The following is a 27,670-nucleotide window of genomic DNA, read 5'->3' as shown; positions in this document are numbered from 1 at the left end:
TATCCACCTAATTATTGTATACCTAATTTGTGGTGGTCGCTATCCAGGGTCACTGTTGGGGATACTATGATGAATAATAACAGTAGCTTATGTTTCCTGAATATTTGCTCCGCCTGTCACTATAAGCACTTTGTATGCACTGCCTTACTTAATCTTCTCAACAACCTAGAAAAGCATTAATTAATTAATTATTAAACAGTTGTTTATTAAGAACTATGTTGGGGTTGTTCTGAGCCCTGTACTCTGTGAACTAGGCAGATAAAGACCCTGCCCATGTGCCATTTAAATTCTAGTGGGTGATGAGAATGCCCAGAGTTTGACTGGGGTGGTGGTTACACCAGCATTCACATTTATTCAAATTTGTCATATTGTGCACTGAAGGACCTGCATTTCCCAATAGATAAATTTTATCACAGTTAAAAAATATATGAAGAATGAATTTTTCAAGCCAGTTCACCTGACTGCCATTACATCTAAAACCAAATCTCATTTCCTACCTTGTGGGTGATTCAGACAATAAGCAAACATAGAATATACTTGCAGGTGGAAATTAGTTATGTAAGAAAACAAAGCAAGAGAAGGGGTAGAAGGAACCAGGAGGGAGAGGCTGCTTTAGATAGAGTGTTCAAGGAAGGACCCTCTGAGTAGAGGACTCGAGCAGAGGCCTCCTTCCAGTCAATTTCCATTCTTCATAGGCCAACATGGTTCCATTTCTATCAATGGATATTTATTTTTTGTTCTAGAATTTCATATAAATGGACTCACACAGTGAGTACTCTGTCATCTGGCTTCTTTTGATCAACATTTTTTTTTGTTTTTTGAAGCGGAGTCTTACTCTATCGTCTAGGCTAGAGTGCAGTGGCGCGATCTCGGCTCACTGCAACCTCCACCTCCCAGGTTCAAGGGATTCTCCTGCCTCAGCCTCCCAAGTAGTTGGGCCTACAGGCGTAAGCTACCATACCAAGCTAATTTTTGTATTTTCAGTAGAGCCGAGGGTTCACCATGTTGGTCAGGCTGGTCTCAAACTCCTGGCCTCAAGTGATCCACCTGCCTCGGCCTCCCAAAGTTCTGAGATTGCAAGTGTGAGCCACCGTGCCCAGCCTGATCAACATGTTTTTGAGCTCCATCCATGCTAATGCAGGTATCATGAGTTTATTCGTATTTGTATTGATAAAAAGTATTTTGTTATATGAATATACTACAAATTTGTTTATTCATTTTTCTAATTATGGACATTTAGATTATTTACAGTTCTGTTGTTGTTGCTGTTGTCATGAATAAAGCTGCTGTGGACATATGTTTTCATTTCTCTTGGGTAAATACCTAGGAGTGAAATTGTTGGGTCATAAGAGCAGAAATATTTTTATCTTTGTAAGAAACTGCCAGTTTTTCAAAGTAGTAGTACCATTTTATTCTCCAGCCAGCAAAGCATGAGAATTCTGATTGTTCTACATTCTTGACAACATCTGGTATTGTCAGTTTTTAAAATTTTAGCCAGTCTAATAGATGTGAAATGCTGTCTCATTGAGGTTGGAATATTCATTTCTGTAATAACTAATAATGTAATGTACGTTTCTACATGTTTATTAGCCATTTGTATATTTTCTTTTTTAAAAAATTGGGTAGTCTTACATTATTGATTTGTCATAGTTCTTTATATATTCTGGTTACAAATGCTTTGTCAGATATATGTATTGAGAGTATTTTCTCTCATTCTATAGTTTGCCTTTCATTTTTCTCAAGGATATCTTTGTAAGAGCAGAAGACTTAATTTTTGATTAAGTGCAATTTACCGAATTTCAATTTATCATTTAGTTTTTATTTAGTTTTTATTCTGTGACCACTTTAAGAAACCTTTGCTACACCAATTTCACAAAGTCTATGTTTTGTTCTAGAGGCTTCACGATGCTGACTTTTACGTTTAAATCCATGATTCATTTCAAATTAATTTGTGTGTGTGTGTGAGGTAGGGGTCCAGGTTCAATTTTTCCTTATGCCTATTCATTTGTTTCAGGGTCATTTGTTAAGAGAACTTCTCTTTCCTGATTGAACGGCCTTGGGGGTCTTTGGCAAAAATCAATGAACTCTGTGTATGTGGGTCTATTTCTGGACTCTATCCTGTTTTATCAATCTATTTGTCTACCACAGGAAGGTTGTGGGTGGGTGTCATGATCTGATTTATATTTTAAGTAGATCAATCGGGGTGGGAAATAGGATAGGGCGAAAGTAGAAGCAGAACGACCAGTTTGAAGGCTACTCTAATAACCCAGGCTTGAACTGATGGTGCTTGGGTTGGGTATTCAGAGAGGAGACCGTGAGGAGTGGCAGATTTCGGATATATTCTGAAGTCGAGCTGCCAGGGCTTAATGACGGTTTGCATGTGGGATAGGAGGAAAGAGTGGAAAAGGTGGGGAACTGCAAGGCTTCTGGTTTGATCAATGGGAAGGACATGGTTGCCATTTAGTGAGATGGGTGCCAGGACGCTCAGGCATCTGTGGTCCAGATCACAAGAAAGGTACAAATCTGGTGAGACAAGAACTCAGAAGAGGCACGAACAGCTCGAAGGGTTGGGGGAGGGTCAGAGAAGTCTTCCTGGAGGGGTGGCATTTCAGCTGGGGAGGGCATCCGTGCAAGGGAAGAGGAGGAGCGAAGGCTCATTGCAGGGAGACATGCCCCACCCTCGTTGGCCTGGTCTTCAAAATCCTTGTTGAATGATTGGATTTTGTGCTCTGAGGTCACCTAATCCATCCCACTGTCTCACCCAGAGTGCAGGGTGCCCTGATGGTGCAAGGTGCATACACTCACGACCCTTGGGCTCATGGCACACTCCCCTGGTCACACCCCCTGGCTCAGTGACACCTCACCACAGCCCTGACAGGTGGGCTGTAGAGCACAGTGGCTAAGAACATGGGCTCTGGGGCCAGACAGCCTTGGCTGGCTGACCTAAGAAAGGTTACTCTAAACCTGAGTCCCTCACCTCTCAGATGGGAATAATATGATAGCAACTGTCAGCGGCCTCACAGGTTCACTGCAGGTTTAAAGGAGACGTGGTGAGGAAAGCATCTTGCAGTGAGCCTGGCTCTGAGTAGGTGCTCAAAACATTTGTGCAGTTACTATTCTCCCCCTTCATCAGGTCAGAAAACTGAGACTCAGAGACGTTAAGAAGTCTGAGTTCTCACTCAGCAGTCGAGGGAGGCTAGGAAGTCAGCCCAGGTGTCTCTTTACTCACCCACCCAATTAGGACCCTTCGTCTTGGTGGCCCTGCTGTGTCCCCATGCCCCAAATCCCTCAGTGTGTGCAGACCTGCCTGTCCAGGCCCACTGCCTATGAGTGGGCCCTTCTTTCCCTTGCTCTGATGATGGGGAGTGGGGGTGCCCACAGAGGCACCTCCAGTTAAGGGAGGGTCTGGGATCCAGGACAGGGCAGGCAAGTGCTTTAATGTGGTTTGAGGTGCCGTTGATAGGGGTCACACAGGCCAGCAGAGGCACACCCCCTCCCATCACTAGGAGATGTCAGCTACAAGCTCACTTTTCACCACCTGCCTTGAAGTCTGTATCTGGCCTTTCGTCTTTCTCATCCTTATTCTTGGTGGGGTGGGGCAAGGGTGCCACCCTGCTGGAAGCCAGAGCTTCCACAAGAGGGGCAGGAGGGGGCTTTCATAAATGAAGCAACCAGGTGAAGGGTTGGAGGCTGCTCTGCCAGGGGAGGAAGAGGCCATGGAAGGATGGAGGGTCCAGAGAGAGGAGTGAAGGGCTGGCAAGGTGGGAGGACCAAGAGAGGGGTAGGAGCAGGATCTGGGTTGAGAAGATCCCAGCACCTAGAACAGGGCCTGGCCTTAAGTGATGCTTGTAATATCTTTTTTTTTTCCTTTTTTTGAGACGAATTCTCACTCTGTCACCTAGGCTGGAGTGCAGTAGTGCGATCTCGGCTCACTGCAGCCTCCGCCTGCTGGGTTCAAGTGATTCTCCTGTCTCAGCCTCCTGAGTAGCTGGGATTATAGGCATGCGCCACCATGCCCAGCTAATTTTTGTATTTTTTGTTTTTTTTTAGTAGAGATGGGGTTTCACCATGTTAGTCAGGCTAGTCTTGAACTCCTGACCTCGTGATCCACCTGCCTTGGCCTCCCAAAGTGTTAGGATTAAAGGCGTGAGCCACTGTGCGTGGCCCTGCTTGTGATATCTTTACTGAATGATGAACAAAGAGTACCCAGGAAGTGGGCACCTATGACAGAGGGACGCCGTGAGGAGGCAGAGTGAGAGGCTTAGAGCAGACTCTGGAGCCTTTGAATTCTCCCCCACTTGCCTTGGGCAACCCCTGAGCCTCAGCTTCCTCCTCTGTGATATGGGATAATAATGGTGCCTGTCTCACTGGGTTAATATAAGAGAAGCCACAGTCTGTGGCATATAGTAGGTGCTCACTAAATGTTAGCCTTTATTGTTAGTTTCAGTATCGGCAGGTGGCCTGTGAAAATCAAAGGGCTGCTGAGTGTGGTGGCTCATGCCTGTAACCCCAGCACTTTGGAGGCCGAGGCAGGTGGATCACCTGAGTTTGGGAGTTTGAGACCAGCCTGGCCAATATGGTGAAACCCCGTCTCTATTAAAAGTACAAAAAAAAAAAAAAATTAGCCGGATGTGGTGGTGGGCACCTGTAATCCCAGCTACTTGAGAGACTGAGGCGGGAGAATCGCTTGAACCCGGGAGGCTAAGGTTGCAGTGAACCGAGATCACCCACTGCACTCCAGCCTGGGTGCGACAGAGCTAGACTCTGTTAAAAAAAAAAGAGAGAGAGAGAAAATCAAAGGGCCATTGTAATGGGTCTTCAGGGAACCAGTCCCATAACCAGCCGAGACACCCAGCCCTGGGGCTGGTGAGTTCAGTGGTTGGCATGGTAGTGAGTGAAGAAGGCACCAATAAACTTGGCTTGAAATTTCAACAGTGCCACATACAAAGTTAATGACTTGGCAAAGGACTCTATCAACTTGAGCCTCAGTTTTGCTCATATGCAAAATGGGACTACACAGCCAACTTGTGCTTGTGAGAATTGGGTGAGAATCCTTGCAGATGTTCCTGGCACATAGTACATACTATCCGCACAAGAACGCCTTTTCTTTGGTATTTGATACTGAGGAGGTGTTAGGTTTTCTGGTGGTCCAGCTGAAACAGAAGCTCTCTAGAACACCTGACACAAGCTGCAGTCCCAATTCTTGTCAGTTACTGCTCTCAGTCCTTGGTCATGAGTGGCCTGGGTTAGAGGCTGTGGACTGCTCCAGGCAGCCCCTGAACACTACAGGAGTTTTGGAGTATGAGCCCAGGCATCTCGGGCTCAGGGAGGAGCTGCTGGGGGCTGCAGATCAAGGTTCAAAGGACATAGGGGAAAGGACAAGTAGAGGTCATTGTGCCCATCCCCTGCCCTTGCCCACCCAGTCCATACAAACAACTGGAGATGAGTCTTGTATATTTCCAGCAGCAGCGAAGATTCCACATCTCCCCTTTCCCTTCCCTGAGTCAGTGGGGAGGAGAACTATAAGGGGAAGGGAGTGAGTTACTGGGGAACTGCTTTGGGGATCCCTGGGTTGGTGCTCTGTGGGGAGAGGAGCAGATCATGGACAGGGATTGGGTTCTTGGGCTGAGCTTGCTGTGAGCAGCCAGTGTCCTCTTTGCCTGCCTCCCACATACCCACAGATGACAGGGTTTTCGTTGTGCTTAAAAGTGTAAGCCAGAGTGATATCCTTCCAAGTCCTATGTGTTCCTGACCCCAACCTGGCAAAAATTCCTATGACTTTCAGAATTCCCGAACCTGATCCAGCAAGCCTGCAACCTCCCAGGTTCGCAACCCTCATGCAGCAACTATCTTCTGAGCTCACTGGGCTCATATGCAATCCAGAAAATCTCCCTATCACCTCCCATGTTCCCACCTGTGATGTAGAAAACTCCCCTGAGCACGCCATGACCTCGAGTTTCCTCTCCTTGACCCGACAAATGTCCCCTGATCTCTTGTGCTCCTGAGGCTGACTCGAAAAATCTTGGCCTCCCCTGGTCTTCACGCTGACCTTCTATGCTTCTGACTTGACTTAGCAACCCTTCCTGAAGAAACCCGACTCTTGTGTATTCTTTATTTACCCAGCAAACTTCCTGGTTCCACTTTTGACCTAGAAAACCTCCCCTGTTTTTAACACCAATCTGGCATATTTCTCTGACTTTCCATTTTTTTATCTGGACTGTGCAAACTCCCTGACCTCTCATGTTGCTGACCCAGCCCAGCGACTCCCTTGCTCTTGCCCAACTTCTCATGTTCCTGACCCAACCCAGCAAATCTCCTCAATCTCTTGTTTCTGACCCTTCCAGAAGACCTCCCAGACCTCCTACGTTCCTGACCTAATCCAGCAACTCCTCTGACCTCCCCGATCTCCTGTGTCCCTGACCCTATCCAGCAAACTCTTCTGACCTCTCCTGTTCTTGGCTCAACCCAGCAAACTACCTTGGCCTGTGGGTACCTCCCATCTTCTCCAATCCAGCTCAGCAAACCTCCCTAAGAACCTGACTCTACCATTTGTGCTCATCCTGACTCCAGTTTGCTCCATCTCCTCCCCCTCTCCATGGCTGTCCTCAGCCCGGGAACTCTATTCCAAGGCTCTCCCCATACCCGGGTCTGCAAGGGCTCTACAGAAGGGCCCCCACCAAGTCTTACCCAGCGTGACCTCTGCCTGCATGGGCATCGACAGAGCTGGGTGCTTGACCTCGCAGCTGAAGAGGGCCTCATTGTCGATCTGTGGGTTGAGGGTCCAGGTGAGCAGGGCACGTACTTCCACAGTGCCGTCGCTGCTCGGGGTGCGGCTGTGGCGCAGGAAGTAGGTGGGCTCTGCGCTGTGGACCCAGCGGGGGAACTCACGGCTCACGACCGTCTCTGGTATGTTCTCTGTGGTTGGCTGGAGGAGGATGTTGGGATCTGGGGTCAGGCCACGGGAGGGGCGCTCCGTGTAGGGTCGCCCACCCCGGTTCTCGGTGTCCAGGAGGGACAGTGACTTCTGCATCTTGGTGTCATCCAGGTCACGGTGCAGAAGGCTGCGGAAGGGCCTGCTGTCCTGGAGGGGGCCGGAGCTCGCAGCTGGTGGCTCTGATAGGGGCACTGCGTCGATTGGTTCCCCATCTCGTTTGAAATAAACCTGCCATTGCAAGGAGGGTGTGGGAAAATGATTCTGTGCTACTAACTTCAACCTCCCAATGGGCTCTCCCATGAACTGGGCACAGGATGCCAGTTCTTCCAGAGCATAGTAGTCTAGACAGTAGCCCTCACCCCACTCCTTTCCCTTCAACACCCCCAAGAACTATGAGCCAGAGTGGTACAATGGGAACACATGCAGGCCCTTGGGGCAGAGGCTTAGCCCAATCCCATCATTTACCAACTGGTGAGGTTTTTTAAGCCTCAGTTTCCTCACTTGTCAAGAGAAGAATAAGACACCTGCTTCATGGGGCTGTTGGATGAGTCAGTGGAACCACGTGGGAAATGGGGACTTTGGCCTACACCATGGCCAGCCACCTGGGGTCCAAGGGTATGGTCCATGCCCACTCAGGGAGGGCATGGGGATGAGGGAAAAATGGAAGGCACCGGAGATTAAGTGAGATGTTGGGAGAGGATCAGGGAAGAAAGAATCTCTGTGGGTGTGCGTTTTGGAGATGGAAGGCAGAAAACAGGTGCATGTGTGGGAGGAAGCTAGGTGCGGGTATGAGGTGAGAGCAAACATCTCCTCGCTTTCTCTGCTGATGGGGAACTCAAGTTTTGCGAGGTGGCATTTAATTTAATTTGCTGTCTTTTTATTTTGGTACATGTGCCCAGAGGCCTGAGGGGATTGGGAGTATTTTTAATAAATCAGATAAATAAATCGATAGTGGGGCAGGAGAGGGAAGAGTGGGATGCAGCTCTCTGGGACACAGGTGGGGGAGCAGAAGGAAAGTGTGTGGAGGGAGGGGCTGCAGGGGGGTGAAGGAGGTGGGAGGGGATGGGAGATATGAAATGTCGGATTTTTGTCAGAGTTTGTAATGCCAACAAAGAATCTCTTATGCACATGATAGCCTGCGTTGGTTTTTTTTTCCCCCATTTATTTTCTTCTTTTCTTTTTTCTGTTTGAAAAGTGCTTTAAATGCAGGTTTGCAATTTATATCAAAGAATTACTTTAAAGTTCTGATGTCTCAGGCAAACATAAGATGCCTGGGATTTGGGGAGATGAGGTTCTTTTGCATGTCTATATCTGAATATTTTATTGCCGTGTCACAAATGTCTGGGTAGGCAGACAGGCTGGGTAGGCGGGGTCTTCTTGCAGCCCCTGGGCTGTGAAAAGCCTTTCTTTGTGCCTTTCAGGAAAGGACTTTCTCGTTGTGAGAAAAAAACAGCTTTCCTGATTTTAGGGAGACTGGACCTGTCCATGGCTTCCAAAGGGGAAAATCTGGGGTCACGTCCTGCTTTCAGCAACTGGCTTTGAAGCTACCTTTTTGGGTCCACTTCCTAGGGACTGAGGCTTGTCTCTGTTCCCCTGCCCACCACCCCACCTGTGTCTCTGCACCTCTGCCCACCACCCCACCTGTGTCTCTGCACCTCTGCCCACCACCCCACCTGTGTCTCTGCACCTCTGTCCACCACCCCACCTGTGTCTCTGCGCCCCTGCCCAGTGCCCCACCTGTGTCTCTGCGCCCCTGCCCAGTGCCCCACCTGTGTCTCTACTCCTCTGCCCATAATCCCACCTGTGTCTCTGCACCTCTGCCCACTGCCCCACCTGTCCCTCTGTGCCCCTGCCCATTGCCCCATCTGTGCCTCTGCACCTCTGTCCACTGCCCCACCTGTGCCTCTGTGCCCCTGCCCACTGCCCCACCTGTGTCTCTACTCCCCTGCCCACTGCCTCACCTATGTCTCTGTGCCCTTGCCTGCTGTCCCACCTGTGTCTCTGCATCCCTGTGCCCCTGCCCGCTGCCCTACCTGTGTCTCTGTGCACCTGCTTACTGCCCTGTCCTGGACCTCTACAGACCCATTTACCAACCTGCCCCAGGTCCCAAGGCAGGGCTGGCCTAGATTCCCAAGGCCGCACCATTGGACCATGCCTGGGAGACAATTGGGTCTGGAATGAGGGGAACCATTTGGCTCCCGTCTTGAACTGTAACCCTATGTACCCATTGCTCTAGCTCCACACCTTGCTAAATCCTAGTACTGTATGAAACTCACAGGATCAAGACCCAAAGTATTACAAAATGTCAAAATTGAAAGGGTACGTAGCCCGAAGTTTCTCCACACAGGTTTCATGGAAGCCTACGGGTTCTAAAGAGGTGCTTCACATGTCAATGAGAGTGACTTGGCCTCTCTTCACTTTTAAATGTCATATATATGAGGCTTCCCTGTATATCATTTAGACCAAAAGGGTCCTGGTGCTACTAAAAAAGCTGAAAAACGAATATTGTCCAGCCCTCTCAACTTCCTTGAAGAAACAGAGGCAGAGGTGGGGAGGGGGGATTCCCTGCTCATGGTTGTTCTGTGAGTACAGCAGGGCCGGGACCCCAGCTCTCTGGACGCTGCACCTCCTACCCCACCCCCTTCAAGAGGTCATAAAAAATCTCGTGAACTCCACTGACAAATATCAAAGAAACTACATTGGGTCTAACAAGTTGGTCAAAAAGGAATTTCCTCTCTCTTCCCTCCCTTTCTCCCTTCCTTCTCTCCCTTCCATCCTCTCCCTCCTTCTTTCAGATGGACTTCCTGCTGATCACATGGGCTCCTGGGAATGCCAGTGAACCTGGAGCTTGAGACCTAGCTCTGTCAGGAGTGCCATGGTGACTTGGGACAAGCCCCTTTTCCTCTCAGGGCCCCCTTTCATTTGTCTCCGTGGGACTCAATAACGGGTCAGGCATGCTGGATCCTGGGCTCCCCGAAAGGCTGCTCCTGCTGTGAAGTTCTAGGACTCTCCCTCCAGGAGGAGTGGGGGTTCTCAGCATGGGGAGATGGGGAGCAACAGGGGCACAGGGATGTCTGGGCTGGTCCGATGGGTAAACGGGATCAGACCAAGGCAGATGGGGACAGAGTCAGCCCTGGCCAACCACTCCCTCTCCAGGCACAGTGGAGACACCTGCAGCTGGACCAGCCCCAAAGCAGGGTGGTCCGGCAGATAGGAAGGAGCTGGGTGCTCCAGGGGTACTCACCGTGGGTGCTGGTTTTCCTCCAGACACGATGCAGACCAGCGTGAAGTTCTGGGCTTGGTAGCGGCTGAAGGGGGCTGGTGTGTCAGCGGCCACCACTTCAATGGAGGTGGGAGGAGCTGCCCCAAAAGGAAGCACAGGAAGACAAGGGCTCAACTGGGAGATTCAGGAAGAGTTCACTGATGACCTAAGATGGGCCAGGTCCATGCTGGGTGCTGGGGGTGGGAGAAGGCAGATGTTGCCAAACTCCAGGGGGTGCCATCGGCACCCACTACAGTGAGGAAGACATCCTTGCTGGGAATATAGACAAGAGCCCTCCCCTCCTGGAGCTTACAGTTTAGTGCAGAAGACACACAGGAATCAAGAGATGGCACAGATCAAAGCGTGAAGTGCATCAGATCCCTGGAGGCATCAGTGTGTTGAAGGGACTGTGCCTGAGCCTGGGAGTTCCAGGCAGATGCTGCTGAAGCAGCCACATTGCTGCTGTGATCTGAGGTCACAAGAGTAGGTGGGAGACAGCGTGGCAGGTAGAAAGAGCTTTGAGTTTTAACACCTTGAGTTTTAACAAGCCCTGAGATGCCCAGCCTCTCAAGTAGCTGGGACCACAGGTGTGTGCCACCATACCTGGCTTATTTTTGTGCCAGGGCCCAGCAGTAGGTTGGCCAGGAGACAGCATGGCAGGCCAGGGAGAATGTGGTGCCCAGCGGGGCTGGGCATATGGGCAAGGCACAGAGCATGTGGCGTGCTGTCAGGGGGATTATGACTTGAACTGGCATGCTGGAGCAGGTTATGACATTTTCAGGAATTTTATGAACCAGCGGTTAACTGTCTGTAACTTGTCACAGTGAGTATCTTCACATCACAAAAAACAGCAACTGTTATACTTTGGGGCCTTTTCCCCCCTTCCTCTGCCCTAGCCACCAGAGGGCTGATTTATCTTTAAAGCACAGGTTATGGGTTGTTCTTCTTTATCCTGAGAGCAATGGGGAGCCACTGAAGGTTTTCAGTGAGAGCAGTGACATGGTCTGACTTGCATTTGGAAGAGAGTGAAAACAGAGCGGGAATGTCAGCTAGGGAGGACGGTACCGTACACTCGGATGGGGGCAGCTGGACAGCTATTTGTGGCCAGGAGTCTTCCCTTCCGTCCTTTCTGGAAGTTGGCTTATTTTTTTGGTCACTCCTCCCACCCACTCAACCTCTCTTCTCTCCTCATCCACTGCCCCTGGCTGGTTTGTCAAAACCCTTGCTCCCAGACACCGCAGGGCATCGCAAGGGGCAGGGACTGGGCCATCAGGCACACTTGGGTCTGAATCCCAGCTCAGTCACCACCACCTTCACATGCTTGGGCAAGTCACCAAAACTGTGAGCCTCAGTCCCCCAATTTGCTAAATGGGAATAATATTAATACTTGGCAGACATTTTTCCAGGACAAAACCAGCTAATGCACATGAAAAGGCTTAGCATATGGTAGGAATTTGCTATTATTGTGATTTCTGCTATTATTTCCCTAACCTCCTCATAAGCAGCAGGACAGGAGCCAGAATCTTAGAGCCTCGCTTGGGAAAAGCTGTCAATTCTGATTTACCTAGCCTTGGGCCATGCACAGGGAGGGAAGCAGAGAAAATAAAGAGGTATGGGCCTTTCCTTCCCGCAGGAGGTTTTCACTCTAGTTAAGTTTAATTAAATTCAACAAACATTTCCTGACACCTACTAGGTGCCGGGAACGATGCCAGGTGCTGCCAGGAGGTGTCCAGTGATGAAACAGGTGAAGCATTGCAAAGTTCACAGTCAGGTGGGGGCGACAGACACACGGACAACTCTATTTCAAGGCCTAGTGAAATGAAATAAGGTATGAGTCATTCATTCATTCAAGGAGCCAACCCATGCTGTCAGCAAGAGAAGCAGAGCACACAGAAAACAATGGGAGAACAATAGACGGAGAATTGTAATTAAGCGTAAGATCGCATAAAACAGATGGCAAGCGGGATAGGAATTCCAAGAAGGGAAAAACACACCAGAACACGTCAATTACCTAGAAATTGCAGATTCTGCCATCTAACTTGTCCAAAACTCAACCGAAAACCTGGACCCCACACAAGAACCCACAACGGCTAACTCTTAGGAATCAGGACCTGTTCTGAGTTCTTAACGTGTGTGCATTCTTTCTGTCTTCACCATCAGTCTACAAGCTGGGTTTATTTATTCCCATTTTACAGATGGGGAAACTTAAGAGGTGAAGCAACTTGCTCAGACTCCCTCACGGTGCCAGTATGAAGAAGAGCCAGGATTTGAACTCAGGCAGTCTGACTCCAGAGCCCAGCCTCTGACATGAAGCTGAGCCACCTCAACCTTTGGGAAGAAAAAGGGAGCTTGTATCTATTGATGCCTTTAGATGTAAGTACACATTTGAACCACCAGGAACATTCGCTTACCTTCCATGGATGCCTTATAATCCAGTTCCATCAGGAACTGATGCTGTGGGTGGCTCTAGTTACTCAGTTACCCCAAAGATCAGTGAACTCTGCAGTTAGAGCTTAGCACAAAACTCTGGCATGGCTCATGATGGCAGGTGAATAGGTATCAGGATACACTCCAGGATACACTCTGAGCCTACAGGCTCAGAAACAGGCAGGAGACTCCTTTAAAATCACTCATTCGTTCTTTCTTACCTTCACTGAGCAAATAGAGATCAGACACCTAGAACTGTCCTGAGAGGAGAGGATTGCTTCTCCTTTTTTTTTTCTTTCTTTTCCTTCCTTCCTTCTTTCTTTCCTTCCTTCCTTCCTTCTTTCCTTTCTCTTTCTTTCTTCCTTCCTTCCTTCCTTTTCTTCCCTTCCCTTCCCTTCCTTCCTTCCTTCCTTTTTTCTTTTCTTTTCCTTCTTTCTTTCTTTCTTTCTTTCTTTCTTTCTTTCTTTCTTTCTTTCTTTCTTTCTTTCTTTCTTTCTCTCTCTCTCTCTCTCTCTTTTCCTTCCTTCCTTCCTTCCTTCCTTCCTTCCTTCCTTCCTTCCCTCCTTCCTTCCTTCTCTCTCTCTCTCTCTCTCTCTCTCTCTCTTTCTTTCTTTCTTTCTTTCTTTCTTTCTTTTAGGGTCTCACTCTGTTACCCAGGCTGCAGTGAAGTGGCACAATCATGGCTCACGGCAGCCTTGATCTCCTGGGCTCAAGTGATCACTTGTCCTGCCTCAGCCTTTCGAGTAGCTGGGACCACAGGTGTGTGCCACCACACCTGTTTTTTTTTTTTTTTTTTTTTTTTTTTTTTTTTTTTTTTTTTTTTTAATGTTTTGTAGTGCTAGGGTCTTGCTGTGTTGTCCAAGCTGGTCTTGAATTCCTGGCCTCAAGCGATCCTCCCAACTTAGCCTCCCAAAGTGTTGGGATTACAGGTGTGAGCCACTATGCCTGGCTTCTTAGAGGTTTGCTTTGAAGAGTAAATGTGATGGCACATGTAAGTTACCTGCAAGGCAGGGTAGCAATTTTAATTATTTGTGTGACTATGAATAAGGGAGGTAGTATAGGACGATGCCTAAGGAGGTGGGCTGTAGATCAGACTAGCCAGATTTCAAAGATCAGCTGTACCACTTACTGGCTGTGTGACCTTGGGCAAGTTACTTAACCTCTCTGAGCCTGGTTTCCTGATCTGAAAAATGGAATTATAAGATACTTGTGAAGATTCAGTAATGTAGTGCCTGCAAAGTGTTTTGAAAGTGCACCCAATACATATTAGCTGTGCTTATTGTCAGCGTGATTTACTAACATTCTTATTTGAGCCTCCTTGCTAAGGACTGGGAGAATAAAACATGGTTATACCTTTGGGGCATTCACAGTTTAGTGAGGAGATCAGAAAATGCCCTAGATTTCGGCTGTCCCGTAGAGCAGCCACATACCCCATGCGGCTGGGGAGCACCTGAAATGTGGTTTGTTCAAGTTCACATGTGCTGTAAGTATAAAACTGAAGTCTTAATTTTTTTAAGAAGCACATAAGATATATTGATAACATGTTGACATGATAATATTTTGGATATATTGGGTTTAATAAATATATTACTAGAATTAATTTCACCTTTTCTTTTTTAAACTTATCTTAATGTGGTTATTAGAAAACTTACAGTGACATATGTAGTTTACATTATATTTCTGTTGGACAACTCTGGTCTAGACTTTCCATTTTATAAGTAAGCAAACTGAGATCAGAGACAGGCACAGCTTTGGCTACAATCACACCCTAAGTCAGTGGCAGAGCCTGGAATGGCCCCTAGCCTTCCAAATCCTGGGTTCTTTGCACAGTATGGTGCTTACACCCCCCACCCCCCCCAAACATTCACACACACTCTGGAGATCTGCACCTGAGTCACACGCACCACCCACACAGACCCTGACTGGAGCTGTGTTTCCATCCCTCGTTATATTTCTGAGCAGATGTTAGCAATATGTACAGCTAATCAAGCTCATAAGACAATAACAGATTTCAGTTGTATGGATGATGACATAGCGGAGCTGTTAATATCAGCACGGACAGCTCAGGCTTCCCACACCCTCCCCATCAATATACTCCCATCAGTGAGTTCTAGGAAAATGTCACTCTGCATCTCACCTCCTGTCTCCTGGTGGGCTCTGAGTGCCGGCAGTCAGGGAGCCATCTCCATCCAGGAGTCCCTGGCTCCTGAAAGATGCTTCACCCTTCACGTCACTATTAGCATCTCCCTCTTCTTTTCTTTTTGCCTTCTCTTGACCAAGTACGTAGTTCCTGCCCGCATAGCCCAACAAAAGCCAGTTTCAGAGCTTCAGAGTCTACAGCCTTCCTTCACTTAGGCTTCCCCTGTTACATTCCTATTCCCACCCCACTCCCCCTCTCTACCTCCTCCTCCACCTCATTCCCATCCCCATCCCCACCTCATCCCCCATCTCCATTCCAATCCCCATCCGCATTCCTACCCTCACCCTCATCCCCATTCATTTCCCCATTTCATCCATATCCTCATCCCCATATCCATCTTCATCTCCTTCCTTATCTTTATCCCCATTTCCACCCTCATCCCCACTCCATCTTCATCTCCATCTCCTTCCCTGTCTTTATTACCATCCCCAACCCCATCTTTATCTCCAAACCCATATCTACCCCCATCCCGAACCCCAGTCCCATCTCCATCTCCATCTCCTCCACCATCTGTATCCCCATCCCCATCCCAATCTCCTCCCCATCTCAATCTCAATCTCCTTCTCTATTCTTATCTATGCCCATCTCCATCTCTATCTCTATCTCCATCCCATTCCCATCCATATCCCCTTCCCCATCCTCATCTCCATTCCCATTTCTATCCCCACCTCCACTCCATCTCCATTCTCATCTCTGTCTTTATCCTCACATTCAGCTCCATTTCCATCCCTCCCCATCCTCAATCTCCATCCCCTATTCTCTCCTCATTTCTGTCTCCATCTCATGACCAACTTCAACTCCTTCTCCTCCCCCATCTCTATCCCACCTCTGTTCCTATCACCACTTCTATTCCTGTCCCCACACTTATCTCTATCACATCTCTATCCTCATCTCCAACTCAATTCTCATTTCTGTTTCCATCCCATCCCCAACCCAATACCATCTCCATTCTCATCGCCATTCCCATCCCTGTTACAGTCTCTGGCCAAGGTCAAAAGCCAGCAGCTTTTTATGTGCCCTATGCCTGGGATAGATCTCATGCCCCAGAAAGTGTTCAATCAAAGGTGGAAGATCAGCTGTGAACACAGATATCAACTCTACATGACTTCCTGGACAAGAATAATCCCAAATACAAAGTCAGGTAACAGAATGAACAGTGTAAGGTGAGGCCACCTGCCTGTGTTCCACTGTATTCCAGGAGATCCAGGTGGCAAAGAATCAACGAAGACCCCTGGCTCACCAATCTCCCTCCCACTCTTCTGTTATCACCTATAGACAATGATGTCCAGTGCTCCCACCATCAGTGCCTCATTTTTATGGCCTTTGAGGCTGTGTTTTCTGAAATGCCTGTGGCAGTGCAATGCTCTCTGGGGTGTGTGTGGCGGGGGTGGGTGAGTAAACACACTCATCACACTCATCGCACCTTTCATCTGAAATGACCCTTCTAAGGTGAAGAGACACCAAGCAGGCATATTTTGCTTGGGGAAGAATAAAAAGTAGTCATAATTGTAGTAGTAATAGTAAGAATCTAGGCCAGGTGCAGGGTCTCACGCCCGTAATCCCAGGACTTTGGGAGGCCGAGGCAAGCGGATTACCTGAGGTCAGGAGTTCAAGACCAGCTTGGCCAACATGGAGAAACCGTGTCACCACTAAAAATATGCAATTAGCTGGGTGTGGTGGCACATGCTTATAATCCCAGCTACTCAGAAGGATGAGGCAGGAGAATCGCTTGAATCTGGAAGGCAGAGGTTGCAGTGAGCTGAGACTGTGCCATTGCACTGCAGCCTGGGCAACAAGAGTGAAACTCCGTCTCAAAAAAAAAAGAGTAGACATGGGAAGAGCTTCATAATTTACAAACTACTTACAGATACATTATTCCACTTGCGTAACACCAGACCTGGGTGGTAGGAAAGGCCGACCCCATTGTATAAGTCCACGGGGATGATCAACCAAGGGCACCACCATAAAACTCCCTTAAATCCACCGATCCCTGCCCCCACCCCCAACCAAACCAGTTGATTTTCTGGTTTATTTTTTTACTTTGCCTTCAGAGGAGAGAATTGCTGCTAGAAGTTTCCATGAATAATTTTTTCTAGCATCGGGAAAGGTAAAGTGGCTTCCATCTGACACAGCTGCATGTCACAGCCAACCTCCATCACTCCTGTTCCATGGCCACCAGGGGAGGCAGGAGTTGAAGTTATTTTAGACTCAACAGTTAACATCGACACAGGGAGGTAATGGTCGGATGATCGGTTTTATGAAATTAACTCTGAAATATTGCCTGTCTTTATCTTGAAAGCAGAACTTTATTTCGGTCATCGTAACTCACTTTGGAGACAATGCGGCAGCTCCTCTTTGCTCTGTAAATCATCCCGCGGCCTTTGAAATTTGGGAACACAAACCTGATCTGATATAAATCTCAGAATTGTTGGAGAGGGAAATCTGCCCCACGCCTGTGTCAAACTGTGAGTACTAGAGTTAAATTCTCTTCCATGAGGTCTGCTCCCACTTCTCCCAGGGTGCTGGCTCTAATAGAGTCAGACCAAGATTCTAGCCCAGGCTCTGCTCCCAACATCCCATAGAACTTTGGGCAAATCAGTTGATGCCTCTGGTCATCAGTCTTCCCATCTATCAGATGAGTTCAATAAGACATACCCTGCCAGCCTCTCAGCTTCCAGGGTTTTTGAGAGGAGAAGCAAATGGAAAAATAAACATAAACCTTCTGTAAGGATAGCAAAGTGCTGAGCAAACAGGAAAGCTTTAATTATATTATCTCTCCAACGGCCCACGCCCCTCTCTTGGCTGAGAACAATGTATAGGGGAATTTATTTCCCTCCCAGGAGTAACCATTGTCTCGAGGAAGGGAAAATCTCTCCAGCTCCTTGGGTAACACTCTACTAAGGTGCTTAGCACACTCCGGCTCCCAGTGTCATTCATCATGGGGTGGTAATCAATTAGGTTTGGGGGAGGGATGGGGGAGGGGAGAGACAAGTTCAAAATTATATTGTTTGCAAAAAATCCATTCTTTCCTCTCAGCATGCCTGCTCTATTGACTGCCTTCCTTTTCAATCAACTTTTAGTCATTACACCATATTTCACAAAAGAAGAAAACCACCTTCTTAATATAAAAATGTCCATGAATATAAATGTCCCTCCACGTTCCCTACTTTAATTTCTTTCTTTTTTTTTCTTTTGGTTCCACACATCTTAGTCTCTCTGCTCCTTCAAGAACCTGCTCAAAAGAGCACCTCCTCTGGGAAGCCCTCCCTGCTTCGGCAATGCTGAGCTGCCTGTGGTTCCCTCTTCACTTTGCTCATCTCCTCTGTGCCCTGCACACACTGGGCCTTCTGCTGATTAACTCCACCTCATCCTTTAAGGCTGGCCTCAGATGTTGCCTCCTCCAGGCAGCCTTCCCAGGTTTTTCCAGACGGGGTTAGAGCCTCTCCTCTGAGTGTGCCTGGAGCACCCTGTGCTTTTCATACTCCTTGCTGCTTGTTATTCTGTTCTGGGTCAACATCTGTCTCCCCACTAGAGTGCGTGTTCCCTGGAAGTTGGAGCTTTGTCTTTCTTCCACCTAGCCTCAGAGCTGGTGTCACCCAGCCATGTAATAGGGGTTCAATTTCAATGTCTGTTTGTTTCCTTCATTTCTCCCAGCACAGGAAAGAACATAGCCCATCTGTGGAAGAAAATTCCAGAAGACCCTGCAGTGCTGTAGACCTTGCTCCCTTCTCCAACATTTACACCTTGACCAATACTCACCCTCCCATCACCATGCGCCAAACACACTGAGACATTTTTCTCTTTGGGTCTATGAACACACTCAGCTCTTTCCAGCCACAGGGCCTTTGCATCTGCAGCTGCCTCTGCCTGAAGTCTTTCACTCAGCTTTTTAGCCTGGCTGAGCCTTGTCAGGACTTTCAAGAAGTCTCAGCTCAAATGTCACCCCTCAGTCTGAGCTAAGCTCTCTTTTGTTTGGGGCCCCAGCATTTTGCATATTTTCTTCATAGAGCACCTCACAGTGTATAATTATCTCACATATCGGTTCACACACAGCTCTTTTCCTCCGACACCCTCACTAGAGTATAAGCAACACGAGGTCAGGGAAGGCTTCTTACCTGTGGCTGCACCCAAGAGCCTGGCACACCAGGATTTGCTCAATACATGTTTTCCAAGTGAATGAGTGAATGTACTGGGGGGAAGGGCCCAGGCATCCTTCCCTCCAATCCCTGCCCAAGTTGGAAGGGCTGAAATTTCCAGCCCCATCCTAAGCCCCTCTCTCCCAGCAGAGACCCGAAGAGACAGATCCCACAACTGGGAGGCCGTCCCCGGCAAGAAAAAGAGAGAGGGAAAAAAAAGTGCAGCTCTTTGGTTTATGGGAAAATTAAATATTGAACTGAGTAGTAACAGCAGCCAAGGGAAAAAAAAAAAAACAACAAAAAGCCCCCAAATGGAGCCGCCGTCAGTGACAGGAGAGATAAACGCTGCGTCTGTGCTTACATGGGCTGCAATGGGCCCTTTTATGTGGCAGCTGCTGAGCTGAATCTAACCCCACCCCCAAACTTGAAAGCGGCCATGGGAACTCCTGTGCTTGGTGCAGTGGTGAGGGGTGGGGGGCCTGGGGTCCATGTGTGTAATACTCACCTCTCGGATATATTGAAAACATCCCCCAAATTGGCTAGCTTTGCTGCTATTTAAAACAGATTCATGTTACACTCCATAGATTTCATCTCTGCAGACACGGCACCTGTCGTGGGGCTCAAACACATTCTCTCTATTGCCACATAAACTACAGAGCGGAGGCAGTTGCAGGCAGCGGCCACCCACTGGTGGATGGCCGGAATCTGAGATGGGGGCCGTTCTGAGTGGAGCGGGTTCATGAAGGATCCCAGTGGCTGTGGACATCATCCACCCACACCGTCTCTGCTCTGCAGGGAGGTGCCTGGAAGCACCCGCTCACCTGCCTTGCCCCTCCCCTGCCAGCTGTTGTGCTTTCGAAGTGGTAGAAGATAAAATTAACGGCCCCAACTGGAGGCTCTGGCTGGCTGCTCTGGGGGAACAAGGCGGGTGCTGCAGATGGGGAAGGCAGCCTTCTAGGCAGTGAATCAGTGAAGCTGGGTGGAGCGGACCCAACCGAGGCTATTGCTGGTGGAGAAATAAAATGCCGCACACCTGTAAAGAAAGGGGTGGTGGGCAGCCCAGGCCACAGAGGTTTTGTGTTGGATCTAGATTTGTATTCTAGCACTATTTTCAAGACTAGTCCTTTAACCTGGTGGTTCTCCAAGTGTGTTCCCTGGACCACCAGCATCCAAATCACCTGGGAGCTTATTAGAAACACAAATCCTTGATCCCCATTCCAGACCTGCCCAACCTGGGATGGGGTGGGGTCCAGAAGTCCCCACCCTGAGTTTTAACAAGCCCTGAGATTCTAATACAAGTTCAAATATGTGGACCGCTGCTTTAATCTATGTAAGTTTCAGTTAGTGCATCTCTAAATTAGGGTCCTAAGAACCACTTGATGGTGCAATTATGTGAACTAAGGGCTTGGTTCATAGTAGGTGCACAGTAAACAGGAGCGAAGATGACTACTGATAGAAAACGAAAGTCTTGGGGGAATTGGAGAAGCTTAGCCAGGCTACCCCAGGCCTCAGCAGAGGGGCACAGGGGAGAACCCTCTGGAGCCTCCCTGGCCCTATAAGCTGATTGGGTCAAAGGACTTCAAATCCCCAAAGCTCCACTCCCCACAACCGGTGCAACTTTCTACTTATGGCTTGATTGGCTACTTGTCAATGTCGCCAGTTTTCTGATTGGCCCCCTAGGCCTCTAGGCCCATGCAGACCCTCTCTGCCCCCGGAGTTTTGCTGGCTGGAAGCAGCCTGCCCCACAGCCTGTGGGTGGCTGCTGCCTGCAACTGCCTCCGCTCTGTAGTTTATGTGGCAATAGAGATAATGTGTTTAAGCCCCACGACAGGTGCCGTGTCTGCAGAGATGAAATCTATGGAGTGTAATATGAATCTGTTTTATTTTTATTTATTTATTTTTTTTTTGAGACGGAGTCTCGCTCTGTCACCCAGGCTGGAGTGCAGTGGCGCAATCTCGGCTCACTGCAAGCTCCGCCTCCCGGGTTCATGCCATTCTCCTGCCTCAGACTCTCCGAGTAGCTGGGACTACAGGCGCCCGCCACCACGCCCGGCTAATTTTTTTGTATTTTTAGTAGAGACGGGGTTTCACCGTCGTCTCGATCTCCTGACCTCGTGATCCGCCCGCCTCAGCCTCCCAAAGTGCTGGGATTACAAGCGTGAGCCACCGCGCCCGGCTATGAATCTGTTTTAAATAGCAGCAAAGCTAGCCAATTTGGGGGATGTTTTCAATATATCTGAGAGGTGAGTATTACACGCATGGGCAATTCCACCAGGTACCATACTTGCAGCTTTATGAGAGAAGCCTCTGGAAGCCCACGGAAGCTTGGGGAGGCAGGTAGGGAGGCACATGGAAGAACTGGCCAGTGGCAGAGCACCAGCTCCTTATAAGCTGTTGTTCGTCCTCCCCGCAGAGGGCAGTGGGCTGGGCTTGGAGGCTCTGGGCAGACCCCTCTTCATCTTCCCCCAGCGTGCAAAACCTCTGTCCCTTCCAGGAAAACTGTGTACAGGCCTTGGCTTTCTGAGGCTTAGAACAGAGCTTAACCCTGGCCTTGAAGGCCTAAGGCCTGGGAAACCTGGGTCCGAGGTCACAGCCCTTCTGCTTAGAAGCCGTGTGCCCTTGAGTCCATTGATGGCTTCCTGCCCACCCCCACCCCCCACCCATAGAATGAAGATGGCATGGGTGGCTGTCTCATGCGAGGGTGGGGAATGAAGTACTGCCACTTAGCCAGCAGAAAGGCAATTCTAGTTGTTACGGCTTTTTAAATTTATTATTGTGTCTGGGGAAGAGGTGTCAACCGAGAGTCAGGGGGCTGAAGATTCTGTCTCGGCTTTGCCGTGGACTTTCTCTGTGACATGGCCGTCATTTTCCCCTCCCTGGGTCTCGGTTTCCTCATCCAGACAGAGGTGCAGAACAAGGTGTCGAAGGGCCCACGTGTCCTCTGAATTTCTCAGTGGTAAGAAGGCCTCATGTGTTTCCACAGCTCAGTGCTCTGAGCCACTCCCAGCCTCTGGACCACCCCCAGCACCACTGGGCCACTCCTGCCGATCTCCCCACAGAGTCCCTATCTCCCACTGCACTCACGGCCTGGCTCAGAGCCTTCCTTCAAGCGGGAGATTTCCCGGGGGGGCACTGTGGCTGCGTCTTTCCTGTCCTATCAGCATTTTAGGATTGATTTCCTGAGTCAGAGAGCAAGTAAATCATTCTTGCCGCTTGCTCCTCATAAAGCAATTTCCAGGGGAGATGACGTGGGTGAGTGGGGAGGAGCTGTAGAGAAGGGCGTTTTGTGGGAGGGGGATTTTTTTTTGTGGGAGGGGGATGCATTTTTTTCTCCTTGACATTGTACTCTGCAAATTTCCAAACCTACCAAAAAGTTCGAGTAATTGTACAATGAACATTCATGCACCCATCACTCAGGTTCTGCAATGAACATGGAACTGCGTTTGCTTGATTGAATATCTCTCAGATTGCATCTTTGTAAAGAGCTGGGTGAGGCAGATCGAGGCCTCATTCCCAAAGGAACACAACCTCTGGCCAGGGTGGCAGGGCTTGATTGAGAGTGGCGGTGTCTCAGAGATCCAGTGCCTGAGGCCTCTTCCCCTGGCCTTGCCATGAACCAGGTATTGGGACCTCCAATGCACTTTTGTTCCCTAGGAAATACTCTCTCCACCCTCACTCCTGCTCCCCACCCACAGGCTGCTGCAGGGAGCGTCCCCTGGCCCGTCTGGCTCTTGAGGCATCCTGGCCATGGGCTCCCTATATCCGACGGATGGATGGCACTGGATTCAGGGTCTCTCCTTCCCTGTCTGCCTGTGGCCAAGCCAAGTGGACAGTGGGTGAGCAGGGCCTGTGACAGCCTGGAGGATCGAGGGCCCTTTCTTCACCACCCCCTGCTTCCTCAGGACTGGGCACAGCAGTGGACCTTCCATGGACTCAGGGCAAGGGCTGACGATTGTATCGTGGTTCTGACACCTACCAGCTGGGTGACCTTGGCAAGTCACTTATCCCTGCTGCACCTCATTTTTGTCGTGTGATTTGTTATTTTTTTAATTTAGTTTTTTTTTGTTTTTTAGAGATGAGGTCTCCCTATGTTGTCCAAGCTGGTCTTGAACTTCTGGGCTCAAGAGATCATCCCATATCGGCCTTCCAAAGTGCTAGGATTACAGGAATGAGCCACACTGCACTTGGCTAGTTTCCTCATCAGAGAAACGGGATCATCATAGGATCTACTTTCTAGGGTTCTTGTGAGCACTACGTAAAGTATGTAGACCCACACCTGGCACCTGCCCAGTGATGAATAAATGTCAGCTGTGGTGAGTGCTGTTGTGGAGAGTGCTGTTGTGGTGACTATTCTTGTGGTGAGTGTTACTGTGGTAAGTGCTGCTGTGGTGATTTCTGCTATTGTGATTCCGTTGTGGTGAGTGCTGTGGTGAGTGCTGCTGTGGTGATTGTTGTTGTGGTGAGTGTTGTGGTGATTGTTGTGGTGGTGAGTGCTGTGGTGATTGTTGTGGTGAGTGCTGCTGTGGTGATTGTTGTGGTGAGTGCTGTTGTGAGTGCTGCTGTGGTGAGTGCTGCTGTGGTGATTGTTGTGGTGAGTGCTGTTGTGAGTGCTGCTGTGTGAGTGCTGCTGTGGTGATTGTTGTTGTGAGTGCTGTTGTGAGTGCTGCTGTGGTGTTGTGGTGAGTGCTGTTGTGAGTGCTGCTGTGGTGTTGTGGTGAGTGCTGCTGTGGTGATTGTTGTGGTGATTGTTGTTGTGGTGAGTGCTGCTGTGGTGATTGTTGTGATTGTTGTGGTTGTGATTGTTCTGATTGTTGTTGTGGTGAGTGTTGTTGTGATTGTTGTGATTGTTGCTGTGGTGAGTGTTGTTGTGGTGAGTGTTGTGAGTGCTGTTGTGGTGAGTGTTGTTGTGGTGAGTGTTGTGAGTGCTGTTGTGATTGTTGTTGTGGTGACTGCTGTTGTGATTGTTGTGGTGAGTGTTGTGTTTGTGGTGAGTTGTTTTGGTGATTGTGAGTGCTGCTGTGGTGAGTGTTGTTGTGAGTGTTGTTGTGACTGTTGTTGTGACTGTGGTGAGTGCTGTTGTGATTGTTGTGAGTGCTGCTGTGGTGATTGTTGTGGTGAGTGCTGTTGTGAGTGCTGCTGTGGTGATTGTTGTGGTGAGTGCTGCTGTGGTGATTGTTGTGATTGTTGTTGTGGTTGTGATTGTTGCTGTGGTGAGTGTTGTGAGTGTTGTTGTGGTGTTGTGAGTGCTGTTGTGATTGTTGTGGTGAGTGTTGTGATTGTTGTTGTGGTGAGTGCTGCTGTGGTGATTGTTGTGATTGTTGTGGGTGAGTGTTGTGAGTGTTGCGGTGATTGTTGTGGTGAGTGCTGTTGTGATTGTTGTGAGTGCTGCTGTGGTGATTGTTGTGATTGTTGTGAGTGTTGTGATTGTTGTGGTGAGTGCTGCTGTGGTGAGTGTTGCTGTGGTGATTGTTGTGTTGTTGTGGTGAGTGTTGTGGTGTCATTGTGGTGAGTGCTGTTGTGATTGTTGTGATTGTTGTGAGTGTTGTGAGTGTTGCGGTGATTGTTGTGCTGAGTGCTGTTGTGATTGTTGTTGTGGTGAGTGCTGTTGTGATTGTTGTGAGTGCTGCTGTGGTGATTGTTGTGATTGTTGTGATTGTTGTGAGTGCTGGTGTGGTGATTGTTGTGGTGATTGTTGTGATTGTTGTGGTGAGTGCTGTTGTGATTGTTGTGGTGAGTGCTGTTGTGAGTGCTGCTGTGGTGAGTGTTGTGATTGTTGTGGTGAGTGCTGTTGTGAGTGTTGTGGTGAGTGTTGTGATTGTTGTGAGTGCTGTTGTGATTGTTGTTGTAAGTGCTGTGGTGATTGTTGTGGTGAGTGTTGTTCTGGTGAGTGTTGTGATTGTTGTGGTGAGTGCTGCTGTGGTGAGTGTTGTGATTGTTGTGAGTGTTGTTGTGATTGTTGTGGTGAGTGCTGTTGTGGTGAGTGTTGTGATTGTTGTGAGTGCTGTTGTGATTGCTGTTGTGATTGTTGTTGTGGTGTTTGTTGTGAGTGCTGCTGTGGTGATTGTTGTTGTGAGTGTTGTTCTGGTGAGTGTTGTGATTGTTGTGGTGAGTGCTGTTGTGGCGAGTGCTGCTGTGGTGATTGTTGTGGTGAGTGCTGCTGCGGTGAGTGCTATTGAGATTGTTGTAAGTGCTGTTGTGAGTGATGTGATTGTTGCGGTGAGTGTTGTTAGTGTTGTTGTGAGTGCTGTTGTGATTGTTGTGAGTGTTGTGAGTGTTGTGGTGAATGTTGTTGTGGTGATTGTTCTAGTGAGTGCTGTTGTGATTGTGAGTGCTGTTGTGGTGATTGTTGTGGTGAGTGTTGCGTGGTGAGTGTTGTTGTGATTGTCGTGGTGAGTGTTGTTGTGATTGTCGTGGTGAGTGTTGTTGTGATTGTCGTGGTGAGTGTTGTGGTGAGTGTTGTTCTGGTGATTGTTGTGATTGTTGTTGTGGTGAGTGATGTGGTGATTGTTGTTGTGATTATTGTTGTGGTGAGTGTTGTGGTGATTGTTGTGGTGAGTGTTGTGGTGAGTGCTGTTGTGATTGTTGTGAGTGGTGAGTGCTGCTGTGGTGATTGTTGTGGTGAGTGCTGCTGTGGTGATTGTTGTTGTGAGTGCTGGTGTGGTGATTGTGGTGAGTGTTGTGGTGAGTGTTGTGATTGTTGTGGTGAATGCTGTTGTGATTGTTGTGAGTGCTGCTGTGGTGTGTGTGATTGTTGTGGTGAGTGCTGCTGTGGTGAGTGTTGTGATTGTTGTGGTGAGTGCTGTTGTGATTGTTGTGGTGATGTTGTGGTGAGTGTTGTGATGTGTGAGTGCTGTTGTGATTTTGTTGTAAGTGCTGTTGTGATTGTTGTTGGTGAGTGCTGCTGTGGTGATTGTTTGTTGTTGTGAGTTTGTTTGTTGTGGTGAGTGCTGTTGTGATTGTTGTGGTGAGTGTTGTGGTGAGTGCTGTTGTGATTGTTGTGGTGAGTGTTGTGGTGAGTGTTGTGATTGTTGTGAGTGCTGTTGTGATTGTTGTTGTGGTGAGTGCTGCTGTGGTGATTGTTGTTGTGGTGAGTGCTGTTGTGGGAGTGCTGTTGTGGTGATTGTTGTGGTGAGTCCTGCTGTAGTGAGTGTTGTGGTGAGTGCTGGTGCGGTGAGTGCTATTGAGATTGTTGTGGTAAGTGCTGTTGTGGTGAGTGATGTTGTGATTGTTGTGAGTGCTGTTGTGATTGTGATGTGTGGTGAGTGTTGTTGTGATTGTTGTGATTGTTGCTGTAGTCAGTGCTGTTGTGATTGTTGTGGTGAGTGCTGCTGTGGTGATTGTTGTGATTGTTGTGAGTGCTGTGGTGAGTGTTGTGAGTGTTGTTGTGATTGTTGTGGGGATTGTTGTGATTGTTTTTGTGGTGGGTGCTCTTGTGATTGTTGTTGTGGTGAGTGCTGTTGTGATTGTTGTGAGTGCTGCTGTGGTGATTGTTGTGAGTGTTGTTGTGGTGAGTGCTGTTGTGGTGTTGTGGTGAGTGTTGTTGTGATGAGTGGTGTGATGATTGTTGTGGTGAGTGTTGTTGTGAGTGTTGTGGCAAGTGTTGTGGTGATTGTTGCTGTTGTGAGTGCTTCTGTGGTGATTGTTGTGGTGAGTGTTGTGATTGTTGTGGTGAGTGTTGTGGGGATTGTTGTGGGGATTGTTGTGATTGTTGTTGTGGTGAGTGCTGTTGTGATTGTTGTGAGTGCTGCTGTGGTGAGTGTTGTGGTGAGTGTTGTGAGTGCTGTTGTGGTGAGTGTTGTGAGTGTTGTGATGATTGTTGTTGTGATTGTTGTGAGTGTTGTGATTGATTGTTGTCGTGGTGAGTGATGTTGTGATTGTTGTTGCAGTGAGTGTTGTGATTATTGTTGTGGTGAGTGTTGTGGTGATTGTTGTGGTGAGTGTTGTGAGTGCTGTTGTGATTGTTGTGGTGAGTGCTGTTGTGATTGTGATTGTTGTGGTGAGTGCCGCTGTGGTGATTGTTGAGTGCTGTTGTTGTGATTGTTGTGGTGAGTGCTGTTGTGAGTGTTGTGGTGAGTGTTTTTGTGATTGTTCTAGTGATTGTTGTGATTGTTGTTGTGAGTGTTGTGGTGAGTGTTGTGGTGATTGTTGTGATTGTTGCTGTGGTGAGTGCTGTTGTGATTGCTGTTGTGGTGAGTGTTGTGATTGTTGTTGTGATTGTTGTGGTGAGGGTTGTGATTGTTGTTGTGAGTGTTGTGGTGAGTGTTGTGATTGTTGTGAGTGCTGTTGTGATTGTTGTTGTGTTTGTTGTGAGTGTTGTGGTGAGTGCTGTTGTGATTGTGGTTGTGGTGATTGTGGTTGTGGTGAGTGTTGTGAGTGTTGTGATTGTGGTTGTGGTGAGTGCTATTGTGATTGTTGTTGTGAGTGCTGTTGTGATTGTGGTGAGTGCTGCTGTGGTGATTGTTGTTGTGATTGTTGTGGTGAGTGTTGTGGTGTTGCTGTGGTGAGTGCTGTTGTGATTGTTGTGGTGAGTGCTGTTGTGATTGTTGTTCTGGTGAGTGCTGTTGTGATGTGGTGAGTGCTGTTGTGATTGTTGTGATGAGTGCTGTTGTGATTGTTGTGGTGAGTGCTGTTGTGAGTGTTGTGGTGAGTGCTGCTGTGGTGATTGTTGTTGTGGTGAGTGTTGTGAGTGCTGCTGTGGTGATTGTTGTTGT

General features: G+C 48.5%; 1 protein-coding gene across 2 annotated transcripts in view; it reads right to left on the bottom strand.

Moving 5' to 3' along the window:
* IGSF21 (immunoglobin superfamily member 21) overlaps positions 1-27,670 on the bottom strand; it is a 276,852-nt gene that overhangs the window by 5,987 nt on the left and 243,195 nt on the right. For both annotated transcript variants that reach the window (XM_030805089.1, XM_030805091.1), the window contains 2 exons: positions 10,179-10,294; positions 6,688-7,162 (listed from right to left, as the gene is read on the bottom strand). In XM_030805089.1, the coding sequence (XP_030660949.1) occupies positions 6,688-7,162; positions 10,179-10,294 (591 nt within the window). The remainder of the gene's footprint in view (positions 1-6,687; positions 7,163-10,178; positions 10,295-27,670) is intronic.

Source organism: Nomascus leucogenys, chromosome 24 (assembly GCF_006542625.1).
Source record: "Nomascus leucogenys isolate Asia chromosome 24, Asia_NLE_v1, whole genome shotgun sequence".
Lineage (NCBI taxonomy): Eukaryota > Metazoa > Chordata > Mammalia > Primates > Hylobatidae > Nomascus > Nomascus leucogenys.
Note: the sequence above shows the minus strand (reverse complement) of the source record. Positions and strands in the feature narration are given on the sequence as shown.